The sequence below is a fragment of the Colossoma macropomum genome, unplaced genomic scaffold, assembly GCF_904425465.1.
Source record: "Colossoma macropomum unplaced genomic scaffold, Colossoma_macropomum, whole genome shotgun sequence".
Classification (NCBI taxonomy): Eukaryota; Metazoa; Chordata; class Actinopteri; order Characiformes; family Serrasalmidae; genus Colossoma; species Colossoma macropomum.
In genome coordinates, this window is record NW_023494798.1 from 27,534,536 (window position 1) to 27,548,158 (window position 13,623).

General features: G+C 38.6%; 1 protein-coding gene across 1 annotated transcript in view; it reads left to right on the top strand.

Annotated features, from left to right (window-relative positions):
- cd276 (CD276 molecule) overlaps positions 1 to 13,623 on the top strand; it is a 137,963-nt gene that overhangs the window by 87,738 nt on the left and 36,602 nt on the right. Inside the window, exons 5-6 of the mRNA XM_036585333.1 lie at positions 5,887 to 6,021; positions 12,860 to 12,913. Of these exons, the coding sequence (XP_036441226.1) occupies positions 5,887 to 6,021; positions 12,860 to 12,913 (189 nt within the window). The remainder of the gene's footprint in view (positions 1 to 5,886; positions 6,022 to 12,859; positions 12,914 to 13,623) is intronic.

Consider the following 13,623-nt stretch of genomic DNA (forward strand, 5'->3'; position numbering starts at 1 on the left):
CTGTTATTTACTCATTAAGGCCTGTTCACACCATCACACCATTTTTCACACACGAGAAATGGACAGGACTTTGAACATACTGCAACCTTCACATCAAGTCCAGTGCGTTTCTAACATTCTGAGAAGATGAATTCTAGTCGCTGTGCTGCACAAAGTTTCTCACCATTATTCCCAGCCTTTAAGCTTTGGTCCTTCATATCGCTGCTGTCAGAGCAAAACTTTGTATCTCCATTTTTCAGTTTTTGACATAATTCGAAAATGCCTGTTTCCCTTTACATTGTTTGTAAATTTCATGAGAAATGGACCAAAGGAAATGACCAAAAAGTCTGGTTCCACTGACTTACATTAAAGTAAAGTAAGTTTTTTCCTTCCCCTGTAAAATTACCATTTTGGATATATGTATTTTTATTCCAACAGCAGCGATATATTTTCTTTATTGCTCCTCATTTAAGCTGTTGTGCTTTGCCCCAAGCAAGCTGAGCAGTTCTGCCTCAATAATAAAACACACTTTAGCTTGATTAGCTAGAATTCTAGTTGGATTAGCTTCGGTTACCTGTGTCTCACTACCTCAGATGGAAGAAAGTAGAAAATCACAGTGTAGAGAAATTCATCACGACCCACAACATTCGAACAAGTGCAGAGCACTAAAATAGTCTCAAAAGAGTTACTATGATTATGTGTATTGTATTCAGATGCAAGTCTGATATAAGATGCAAATATTAGCTCAACTGAGAATACTGGGGTAAACTGTGGAACATGGCACCTTTCACCCTGAGGCTATCAATTTCAGTATACACTTTTAAGAAAACTCAAAGAACACATTCTAGAAAGAACCCTTCAATCAGGCGAAGAGTTCTTTGCTTTGTGAAAGGGCTCTTCAGATTGATGGAGAATGTGCTGTAGATGGTAGAAGAACCCTTTTTGGTGCCCGTTTCAAAAAGGTTCGATATAGAACTATCTACAGCACATTTTCCATCAATCTGAAGAACGCTTTCACAAAGCAAAGAACCCTTTAATCATGGAAAGGGTTCTTTGAATGTTCATGGTTTGGTATAGAACCATGTTTTTTTTTACTAAAGACCCCTTGAAGAACTTGTTGTTAAGTATAAGTATGAAAATGTTAAGTGTATATATTAGACTTTCCAAAAGTAATTTTGTCGTCTTGTTCTATGTAGAGTTGACAGGTGTCCAGTTTTGGACTGGACAGGTTTTGAGCTCTGCTGTCCAGTGTCCAGTTGGTACTGAGCTGTGGTTAAATGAATGATCAAAATAATTTAGCATATTTGGTATCGGTTTCTTTTCTCTTCACAGACTTACTGTTTTCGAGCTGAAAGATAAAAGGTGAAAAACTATGCTAGTAATGTTAGCTGAGGTAACTTCCCATGAGCGCTAAAAGACTGACTGCCTTTCTCTGTGTAAATTTCAAACCATGTTATCTGCTATGAGTTTTATTCTTTAATGGGCAAAGAAATTTTGAAGAAAAAACAAACAAAGTAAACAACAAGACAATATAAAACTCTTATAAACACACACACACACACACACACACACACACACACACACACACACAAAAGCCAGAAAGGAGTGAATGTGGGAGTGTGATAAAGACATATTGCCAAAATCTGTCAGGACAGGCCCTGTGGGTGGTCGTTTCTGCACTGTTTCTTACTTTGGGCCCCAGTGCCACCCCTCAAGCACCCCCCCCCCAGCACCCCCCTAATCCCCCCCCCACACACACATGCACACACAGACACACAAAGAGTAGGAACATTGCAATAACAAAGTTTAAAAGTGTTTTTCTGAAAAGAAAAAAAAATAGAATTTCCTCTCAGACCGGTAAAGAAGTGACCGCACTGAGGTCCAAATACGGCAAATGAACACACTGCGCAGCTCTGATGTAATGGTCTGTGACTTCAGGCATGACTTTGTCCTCTGCATCACCCAGTTCATCTCTCTTTCTCTCTCTGGCCTGAGTTTCTTTTCCCTTCATGTATTCCACCCTAAATTAAAAAAAAATGCCAAAAATGTCATTAATCCCTGGTGACCATTATTGGCTCAGTGAGTCTGTTTACATGCACTTGATCCGATAACTGCAAAAAATCAGATTTTGTCAGTAATCTGATCAACGTGTTTACGTGCACTTGAGTAATCAGATAATGGTTAAACTCTGGATCTACATGAGTCAGGCAGTAATCAGATTTCTGCTTCGCATCCAGCCTATAAACTCACAGGAGAAGATGTGACGTAAACATAACGTAAACTCAAACTTCATGCCGCAGCTTTTAAAAAAACATTTGCGCCACTTTACCTGAAAATATGAACATACATCATCTAGAAAATAAAGAATATTTAATAAATGCCTCACTTCGTCAAGCATGTATTTGGTTTCAGCGTCGCTCCAAAAGTGTTTTGCTGCCATCTGCAGCGATGCTGCTTGCTTATTTCGCACATGCACTGACTGAGAAATCCGAAAGAAATCAGAGTAAGAGTTCACATGCGCTGAGAAATCTGATTATTGAGCTAAAATACAGCTCTCTTTATCAGATCTCTTAATCAGATTACTAGCTCAGAGTATGCTGTTTACATAACCATTTCAATAATTAGATAACTGCAGAAATCTGATTAGGATCAGATTACTGAGTGCATTTACATGTTTTTGCCCCGTTCTCCCTGAGCTGAGTGCGTCCAGGTGCTTATTTTACTGTCTCTCTATTCGCAAAGCAAATTTTTTGTCTTTGTTTTCACCAGAGTAGGTGCTACAATGCTGTGTTTGTATTGCAGTCCAGCTGTGGAGCCATTTAGTGGAGCCTCTCTCCTTCTCACTCTCTCTCTCACACACACCTTTGCTAACGTACATTGACTCACACACACACGAAGACACAAAGACACACATAAACACAGACAGTAATGCCCAGGGGAAATTTGGAGGAGTCTGCAATAACTCTCGCTGTCTCGCTGACCAGTTTGTTTTCGGCTGTTTCTTTTTTTCTCGTCCGCATCCTGTCACTCATATTACGCTTTCGTTTTCTCACTTGAGTGTCCATTCCACTCCACCTGCTCAACACTCAGAGACATGCGAAGGGCGCCGCTATCCGCTCTTCCTGGAGGAATGAAAGGCCATCATGAGAACATAACTCAGCCTTCAGGGAGTGTTATGAGAATAGAGCCTTCTGCAGCCTGAGGAAAACAATAGTGAAGGAACATGGTGTACAGAAGAGAGGAAAAACTAACCCTGGAATTTACATTACAGCGTCGTGGGTCGCTTACCTCGCCAACTGCTTTGTGGGTGTGCCGCTAAAATGTAAGCGAACTTTTGCTGTCCAGAGTAAAAGAGAATGCAGAGTTATAGGCTTGTTTCTTTGTTGTGGAGAAAAGCAGGTGAGGAAAGACCTCGTTTTTCAACCAATATAATAACCTCCCACAAACTTCTCCTTCTTCTCAGCACTAATTTGAGCATGTAGCTTGACTGAGGACTCATGACGAAATGCACTGTGCCACACTTAATAATCTGATTGGCCAATGTCTGATTTAATTAGTCACGTATTTGCATAAAGTTCAGAGATTCTCAACTTCATCTGCTTCACTTCACTGCCGCTCCCACAATCCTCCATACACAACTCCCACCAGTCTCTTCAGAAATCATTAAGAGGGAAAAAGCTCACAATACTTGTGATATTAACATTCAATTCAATATGTAGTGATAGTGTAGTGACACAGCTGTCTAAACATTGGCCCTGTCTTCAGGAGAGTTTGTTCCCCGTGATGCCATAGCCATCCATGACCAGAAGCCCAAAGAAGCTCAATTGCCCTCCCTCTCTCTGGCTGGGTAGGATGGTCCTCTCCCCACACCACCTATTCTGCACAAAGTTAGGCAACATAAGCATTAGCTCATGTAGTAGAATTGTCAGTTAGCAGTTCCAAAAAGCTGTAGTGGTGCTTCACGTGTCTCAGACGAAGCACATACCAGCCGTCCCCCACCCAGCCTTCTAACACTTTGTGATAGGGCAAGACATTGCTACAAGAATAAAAAGGTAGTTTCTTATTTCTAATATTTTTAATAAATGAAGTTCTTACCCTCCAAAACACTCTACTTAGGACTAATTCTATCATGGCTGTATAGTATAGAGTATAGAGGCTGTATATACTGTAGAGTACTGTAGAGTATCTCAGACACAATAACAAGGAAAGTATCTATATAAGTTGCTAGGCAAACACCAGAAAAGTTGTGAGAGTTAAAATAGTGTTATTCTGTTGGTAAATATTTGTTCAGTATGTTTTTGAGGCGTATGCCTCTGTCTAGCCCCTATGACCGCAGCCATTGTTAAAGGAAAAGCAGGCATTTGAGACACTACCATTAATTTATGCCTGGCTTTAGGAGTGTAAAGCTGGTCACTGAAACTTAACCGAATATGTAACCAGACAGTGTGTCCAGCTATTTTTGTATGATCTTTACTCAAATGTATACTATACAGTCTTATATAGTACTGGAAATGGGTTATTTGACTCATGACAATAGTGGAACCTATACAGGTTCTATATAGACCTGAAAAAGGGTTCTTCTGTGTTCATGATTCTATAAAAAAAAACATTGCCTTTACTAAGGAACCCTTGGACTTTGCAAATGTTTTAGGCTATCTGAGAAAATGATAAATAAATCTATTTATTTGGACAAAAGTATTTATTTGTTCTCAAACCAACAATATTAGAATAAACACAAATAAACAATACATTGTAATTTCAATGTGTGTGAGTGTGTTAGCTTAACTGTTTCTAAACCTCTCTTAACTGCGAAGCCTGGAAATTCCAGGCTTCGCAGTTAAGTTTATCTAATCTATACTTATGCTGTGGATGAAATTTAATAAATCCATATAATGGCAGGAGTGCAGCTAGAGGCCAGGAACAAAGCTGCTGCTCTTAATAACTTCAAAAAAGTTACATTTTGCTCAATTTTTGTTTCTTAGAATTTATTCTAATGTTTTATAGTATTTTATTTATATATATATATATAATATATATATATATATAATAAATATAATATAATAAATATAATAATAATTTTTACAACAATTAACTGTTGCGCTAAACTGTTTTAAGCAATTTCTTGGCTACCTTAGACTCCTGGCTTAGACACTTTACTTGAACTCTGCTACATAACAGTGACATAAGAATGTCATAACCATGTTATGGCAGATGTCATATGCTGCCATGAGTTGTCATAACAGATTATGTTCATTAATACAACAGTGTCATGTTTCCATTATCAGTTTTCATGACAGATACTATAACATTGGATGTCAGGACTTTAAATTAGCAAGTGGCACAAACTGCCATGATGTTAAACATCGTATCATCTGTCATGACAATTACAAGAAATGGCAGCAGGGTTTAAATAAGGTGTTACTATTTCTCTTATGGAAAGAGAAATTATTTTGCATAATAGTTTTGTACATACCATGCATGCTTTTTTTGGCTGAATGCATTCTATTTGCACCTGAAACCTGCCCCCACAGGCTTAGTAGATCTGGGAAACCCTGAGAATGAGGCTAATTCCAGTCGAGAGAGAGATTCCTGCATTAACGCTGAGAGAGGTGCCTTCTGGGTACTCTTTAAAGCCTCTTAAGTGGCCATTCAATCTCGTCAGCCAATCACCTGCATGATTCACAGCACTGTGTTGAGCATTAAGAGAGTGTTAAAATGATATTAAAGTGGGAAGGATACGATTTGTCATGCGGAAACTATACAGCTACAGATACTGCTACCTCCTGTACTGATGATAGTGACGGTGATGATGGCAAAGATGATGATGCCCATAAAAGTGAATATACTGTGATGCTGATGAAGTCTCCGTCTCTCTCTCTCTCTCTCTCTCTCTCTCTCTCTCTCTAGCTCAGGGTTTGGCATTTCCGCCGGTGGCTCTGTGGGTAACGGTGGGTTTGGCCGTGTGTTTGCTCGCCCTGCTCATTGCCCTGGCTGCTGTCTGCCACAGGAAGATCAAAGAGAGCTGTGAGGAGATGAGAGCAGGTAAGGGCACTTCCCAGTCTGGTCTGTGCAACAGACCACGAATGCCCTGTCCCAAACCCCCCCCCTCTTAGCCCTCCTTGTGCAGATTTTACATAACAAGGTATGATTCAGCTCTGGGGCAGCTAAGGACGTAACCTGATGGATGCCTATAGAAGACCTTGTCCTGCTTCACCTACTGTGTCTTCCCCGTGGCCATACAAAAGCATTTCGCGTCTGTATAGACACACACACAAACGCACCGAGGCTGAGGATGTGTTTATTGTTGGCCGTTAGCATTCAGGGGTCGAAGCAGTTGTCAGAGGGAAAAATGAATGGCTTTTTTGAACTTTCACGAAACTTGCGTAATTAAATGTGCAAGAATGTTAGTTTGTTTGTAGCATTTACACTACTATCACCATTGAAACGTTTGGGATCATTAGCTGTGTTAACATCCACTTTTCGTGCAAATTGCAAGTGATAAAATGAAAATGCATACTCTTCATACTCAACATTAAAAAGGGATATGGATACGGATGGAGCCTTCTGTCCGTTCTCTGTGTCCATGTCATTCATATTTATGCATGTTCTCTGAAAAAAGAGCAGTACCACTGGAAATCGTGGGGGCGGTGTAGCCAACAGTTGAGGCGAGACACGACCATAGCCATGTCTATAGACATGATGAAGAAGAAATATTAAAAATGGTGAACCTTTTTTCGACTTGGTTAGGAAATTTTAAACACCTATATGATGTCGCTATGCCCCGGCACAGGGACAAACTGTTGTAACAGAGCAGCTGGCAGGATACTGAATGGGAATTAGGTCCAATCATGTTTTTTGTCATCAGAATCTGCCCTCTAGTGAATGTATTGCTTAACATCCATGCCAACGTAAAGAAGACATGGAGGTATGAGGACAGTGCTGGTTACATCGTTTGAAATGGACGTAATTATTTTCATACGTAAAGGGAGTATAAATGAGCCTTAAGAATGATTTAGGTAATGATGTCATTTTCTACAAAATGTTGCAAACGTTTTTATTTACCAGTAACAAAATTGGTTTTGACATATTTCCATCTTTAATTTCATATAAGTTGCAAATTGTGTTCCTTTGGCCCAACACACTCCAAGGCGACATTTAAGAACTAGCACTAACTATGTCCCACTGATGACCGCCTTCCGGCAGCTCACCGTCTCCTGTGAACACACATCAGAGGCCACAGCTGACGGTCAACACACATATACTTAACGCGCTTGCTAAGTATGTCCTTTTTTAAGCATGAAGCTTCCAAATATTAAATAGGGAAACTAATACGAATATAATGAATACCTAAGCATTCAAATGATCTAGGCCAGCCCTAGTAGTTTGACATATTAAAAGTAAAATGGATCATGTATTATCCTATAATTCTTAAATATTTATAATTGATCTTTAACAGCATGTAACACAGAACCACAGAGAATGTGGCGATGCTGATATGTGCCATGATGACATCGCACAAAAACCTTCTATGTCCATTTTTTACTTTTGCATAATTTTAAAACTCCAGTTAACAGTTGCATTGCGTTAAAATATAATGACAAACAGACCAGCAGAAATGGTCCAAAATTACTTGGAAAGCAAAATCTTTTTACATTCATTTCCATTACAAGGTAAGAATGTGTTTTCCTTCTCTTAAAGTTACTGTTTAGAGGTATGAAGTTTTGTGAAGTGGTGAAGTGCCCCCCATATATAAAACATATAATCTATTTTCTCATCAGTATATAAGCAAAAAAACATGTAAATAAACCATATATGTACTGTATTTTAACACTGCTGTTGTTAATTTACAGAAATAGAACGTAAATTCACAAAAACATATGATCACCTTCATTTCACTGACGTTTATTTATTTTTACTTTTTTTAAAATATTATTATTATGATCAAACACTAAATGTCAGAATCACTAGTTGAATTAGTGAAACTGTAAAATTAGTAAAAGGCAACATCTCTGAGAAATTAAATTACTGTCATATATATATATATATATATATATATATATATATATATATATATATATATATATGTGTGTTTATTTAAATGTGCTTAAAACTCTATCCCTAGTTTGGGTGAAGCAAAAAATGTAGACCCCTCTGATGCATCCATGTACTTGGGTATTTATTAAAGATAATAACTAGAGATGATTAAGAACATTGCAGATGTCCAGAGAGGATGGTTGTGGGTATGTATTGAACCATCCAAACGCATGATTGGAAAAAGCTTTTAATTGAAAATGAGGATTTGCCAAGGTAAATGTAAATGCTCAGGAAAATGTTGAATAAAACTCAAATGAAGTAAAAAATAAATGGTGAAGGAATGTTGTGAAGGTGCTACGGTTTGGGAATGCAGAGCTCTGGGGAGGCGAGACGTCTGAGCAGAATGCTAAACCACCCGAAGCCAGACAGTGTTTATACGCCAGTCCTCCAGTCACCCAGACGCTCTTTAGTCTTATTGCTGAGGGAAGTTCATTAGCCGAGGCTAGGCTAATTAGTGGCAGTGACTAACTGGGGACGAGACCGTGAGACCGAGACGAAGAACAGGAGCCAAACCAGTAGAGCCAGAGAGAGGTGGCATGAGGAGTGGAGAGCTGCATGGAGGAGGGGGGGGGTCGAAAAAACCCCAAAGACGGATGATTTTGGGCATTATTTTTTGCTATGGTGAAACGCTTCTGCTGTCCCAGCTATAATGAGCTCTGCTCATAGCGGAGGAGACATTTAAATAAAGGTCAGTGTATTGTAACTCGGGACCCCTGGGCTTTTTAAAAATACATCTGCTGATGGTTGGCGGAGGGGCAGCGGGGTTGAGGCTCGGATTTTGCCTTTAAAATGCAGTCTAGTGAAATAGAAACAAGTAGCCAAGTGAATGCATTTCTGCTTAGGCCTCGAGATGGTGTGGGTCATAGCCCGGTATACATGTGAGGAGGTAGTGAAGAGTAAATGACCTGTTCCCTGTCCTGCAGCCCGTGCTGGAATAGGATTTAGTGAATGGGTCACCTGCTGCTGAAGTAATTGAGTTGCTGAGTGAGTCAGTGGCTCCGACTTCAACTCTTACTTTAATTTCTCTCTCTATCTCTCACTCTCTCTCTCAATCTCGTCTTCTCTCTATTTCTTTCTCTCTTTCTCTCTCATCTCTCTTTCCTTCTGCTGTTCTCTATCTATATATCTCTCTCTCATTTTATTTCACTTTTCTTTCACTCTCTCTCTCTTTCTTGCTCTTTGATTTTCTCTCTGTTTCTTTCTCCTATTTTGTCTTTCTATCTTTTTGTTCCCCTGTCTATTTTTTCTCTTTACTGCTCTGTCTCCCCCTTCCTTTCTTTTCTTTGCCTTTCTCAGTCTCTCTCTCTTTCACTCCTTCACTCTCTTTCTGTTTCTCTTTCACTCCCCCTCTTTTTCTATCTCTTTGATTTTGTCTCTTTGTCTTTCTTTTCTTTCTCTTTTTCAAATTTTCTATTTGCTTTCTTCTTTTTGTCTTCTTTTCTCTCCGTTTCTCCTTCACTCTCTTTCCCTCTTTTTTCTGTCTCACTTTGATTCTTTCACTCTCTCTTTCTGTCTGTTGCTCTGTCTCTCTTCATCCCTTTCTTTTTCTCTTCCTCTCTCCCTTTCTCTCACTCTTATTTTCTTTTTCTTTTTCACTGTTTATTTCTCTCTATTTCTCTGTTTTCTCTCTCTCTCTTTCTGCCTTCTTTCTTTCCTTTCTCTCCTTTTATCCTTCACTGTCTCTTTCTCTTCTTTCCCTCTTGATTCTACCTATCTTTGAAACTTTCACTCGCTCTTTCTTTCTATTGCTCTCTGTCTCTGTTCATCCACTTTTTTCATTTCTTCTCTCCCGTTCTCTCACTCTTTCTTTCCCTTTTCCTTCTTCACTGTTTATTTCTCTCTATTTCTTTTTCTTCCTTTTTCTCTTTTTCTCCCAGGCTCTTGTATTTCACTCTCTTTCTCTCCTTCTTTTACTATTTTAGTCTATTTGTCTCACTCTTTCTCTGTATACCTGCTCTTTTTGTCGACTCTTTTTCTGTATATATTTCACTCTTTCTCTCCCTCCCTTTCACTGTTTCTCTCCCCTTTTTCACGCTTTGTCTTCCTTTCTCTCTCTTTCACTCTCTCTCTCTCTCTCTCTCTCTCTCTCTCTCTCTTTCATTTTGTTGTTTTTTTTCTCTCTCTGTCTGTTTCTGTCGTTCTCTCACTCACTCCTCCAGTATTTCTCTGTTTTTCTCTCCGCTGCATGTCTGTTAGAGCTGAGTTTATGTTAGTACGTATCTCCTGTATTTCTCATACATTGACTGGGTATATTTAATTTCCTGTATACGTCTCTTGAAGTTAATATTGTCTGGCAGTTGTGTTATCGTTCTCGAGGCCTATCCGCACCCACACATGTGGCAAATCCCCCTAATATTCAGCGTCTGATTTGAATGGAGCTGTAGAGGAAGGTAAAGTGGGGAAGGCCGGCCGATGGGCGCTGATGGCGAGGTGGAGGGAAGCAGAGTGCGGCGGCCCTAATTGAGCCTGTCGGCTCTTTTCCAGCTGCCGCTGCTTGTGGGCAGATTGGAGTTGACTCTCCTCCTCTCAGCCCGCTCAGTGTGAGGCTACGCGGGTCAGAAAGAGTCCACAGCCCAGTACCTCATTTTTCTTGGCTGTCATAATGTATGTGAGGATGTGGAGTGCGATCCTAACGGGAAAGAACAGCGTCTGAGATTGGGCTGTTAGCTCACACAGCCGTGGAGATGACTGCCCGCAGATCCGGAAACACCACTGAGCTTTATGGGCTTCTTTCATTCAATTCCAGCTCGTTCATTCTTGTCTCATCTCAACTTGACCAGGAAGGTGGAGAACAGACTCGTCTCTGCTGTTCTCTTCTGTTTTGTTCTCTGCTCTTCTTTTTTCCTCTTTTATATTATTATTTCTTTGTCTGTTTTCACTTTTCCTTTTATTGCTTCTTATTATTCCCTTCCCTTCCCTTCTTTCTTGTTTTCTCTTTTCTTATTTCTTCTTTTTATTTTCTTCTGTTCTGTTGTCCACTCTCTTGTGATACATTCTCTTCTCTTCTTCTAGCTACTGTTTTCTCTTCTGTTCTCCATGTCTAATCTCTTGTCTCTTCATCTGTTTTTATATCTCTTGTTCTGTTTTCTCGTTTCCTCTTTACTTATTTCTTCTTTATACATTTTCTTCTCTTCTGTTGTCCACTCTTGTCATCCATTCTCTTCTCTTCTTCTTTTTTCTTCTCTGTGTTCTCATTTCTTCTTTATAAATGTTCTTCTCTTCTCTTTCTTTTTTCTCTTTAATTTTTTCTCCAACTTTTTTCTCATCTTATTTTTCTCTTTTTTCATTTTTTCCTCTCTTCTCATTGTTTTTTTTTCCTCTACTGAATTATTATGTAAATAAATGAAAGAAGGTGTTCGTAGTTAAAGAGAAACTTTTTGGATTTCTTTCCAGTTTTTTCCACCATTTGGTCATATCCAGTTCCACCCACTAGTTAGGACTCCCCCAATTAGGAGAAGGCTAACACAGGCTTCCTCCGAGACCTGTGAAGTGGCAGCACATCTTTTCGAACTCCTGCTAACACAACATCATTGTACACCTGAACGAGAGAGTGACGGCAGCTGAGCTCTTTTGGACTGCTGGCCACGTATGACTGTAGCATCACCAGGGGTTGAACAAAGAAAATGAAAATACATGCTGTCTTAGAAACACATTGTTCAAAATGTAATATATATATATATATATATATATATATATATATAATCATTACTGTCATATGAAAACATCATAATGCCCTTTTTTTAGGATTTTATTTTTTACACCATTTAAAAAATGATGAATGGACCAATAAAACTGATCCAGAATCATTTGGAATAAACATAAACATACATTAAAGTTGAGAACATTACCTTCTGTAAAGTTATAGTTTTGCAGATGCAGGATGTTCTTACAGCAACAACAACAACGATATGCATGCATATTTTTTGACCCTGAATAGACACTTTAAGCAGCAGAAGGAATGAAGAAAGGGATCTGTGAGATCTATAAAGAGTTGTGTTCTTCAAAAAAAAGAGAAATAAATCACTGAACAATCCACACTCGAAATAGGCATAGCTGATGTTGTGGCGATCTTTCACCCCTACCTTATGTCTCAGATGGACTGAAATAGAAACTCTGTTTGTTCAGCACTAAGTTATGCTTAATTACTGAAGCTGGTCTGTCTTAGAAAAGTCAAACTGGAAGTTGTGGATGAAAGTCAAAGTAAGCTGTAAGACTGTTACAGCTGTCCTTTTAAAAAGATTTTCTTCCGCTTACAGTTTGTTTCTGGTGTGTCTAGAAGGGACAAATACATCTTCATATTAAAGATATAGACTGTACAAGTGATACTGTGTTATATGGTCCACAGTTATATACTATTTTTTGTAATTGTTGCTGCAGTTTTACCAAAGCTTCCACTTCTTTTCTTAGCTCTGAACTTTTATTTATGCCGTTTGATGTAACATTCAATTTGCCACCCAAACAAGTGTGAAGCATTGGTCATTAATATGCATTAGTTCATTAACATGTCGATTTTGATTGGCTTTAACCACATGTGTAAAAGCACTGGTGTTCTGGTCAGTACCATGGTGACTTAATGAATACAATTCATTACCATGCCGCACATTTTGTGTGGCACGATTACCGCTACGTTTTATGAATGTGGTCCTTTGTCTTTATCATGTTACATTGTGTTTGTATATAGTTATACTGGTTACGGTTATACTGTATTTTTATAGTCTAAATGGACATAACATATGCAATAGCTTGTTAGTCATCTTATCTTTCAATCTGTTCTTATTTTCACCAGAGCAAGAAGCCAAAGAACTTGAGGAAGCCAAAGAACTTGAAGAAGCCAAGTCAGGTTCGTCATTCTACAACATCTTTTTAAAAGTTTTAAATCTTAATAGAGCTGAATATTTATAAATGTATATGGTTTCTGAAATAATGGAATAATTTCGGAGTTTTCCACTGAAAATAATGACCGAGAAGTTTGATGATACCCTGGAGGAAAGCTCCAAATAACAGTGCGAGTTCCACAAAAGAAAGGAGGTTAAAAAAGCATTCAAAGCACTAGTATTTTTGGGGGCTCATTTAGAGCACTTGTTCAATATTTCATTATCATCTGGACTTTTTGGGGTTGGTGCTAATGTTAGCTATTCTGGGCTTTGCTTTGGCACTTCGAGAGGCAAGAGTCATGTTTCATTCACTTAATGATCCCTTAAAGGTAGAAAAGCAATTATGTTGTTTAAGAAACTGGATTAATATGTTTGGATCTTACATGGTTGCAAGGTGGGTGCTTAACTGATCTGCGTATCAATAACATCAAAAAAAGGTCAAACTTCCTATGAATACTGCATTTATAATGCATTATAAATGCATGTATAAAGTTATATGGCAAACATAGTGCCTTTTAATACTGGGCTTAAGCTTATATAAATGCTCTTGAATAGTTATAATTACATGCACAACACTTTATAAAGCAAGAGAATATGACTTTATGAAGTTTGGTTTCATAATGCATTATAAGATCTGTTCATAAGAACATCGTAGACACTAATAATTGTAACTAAA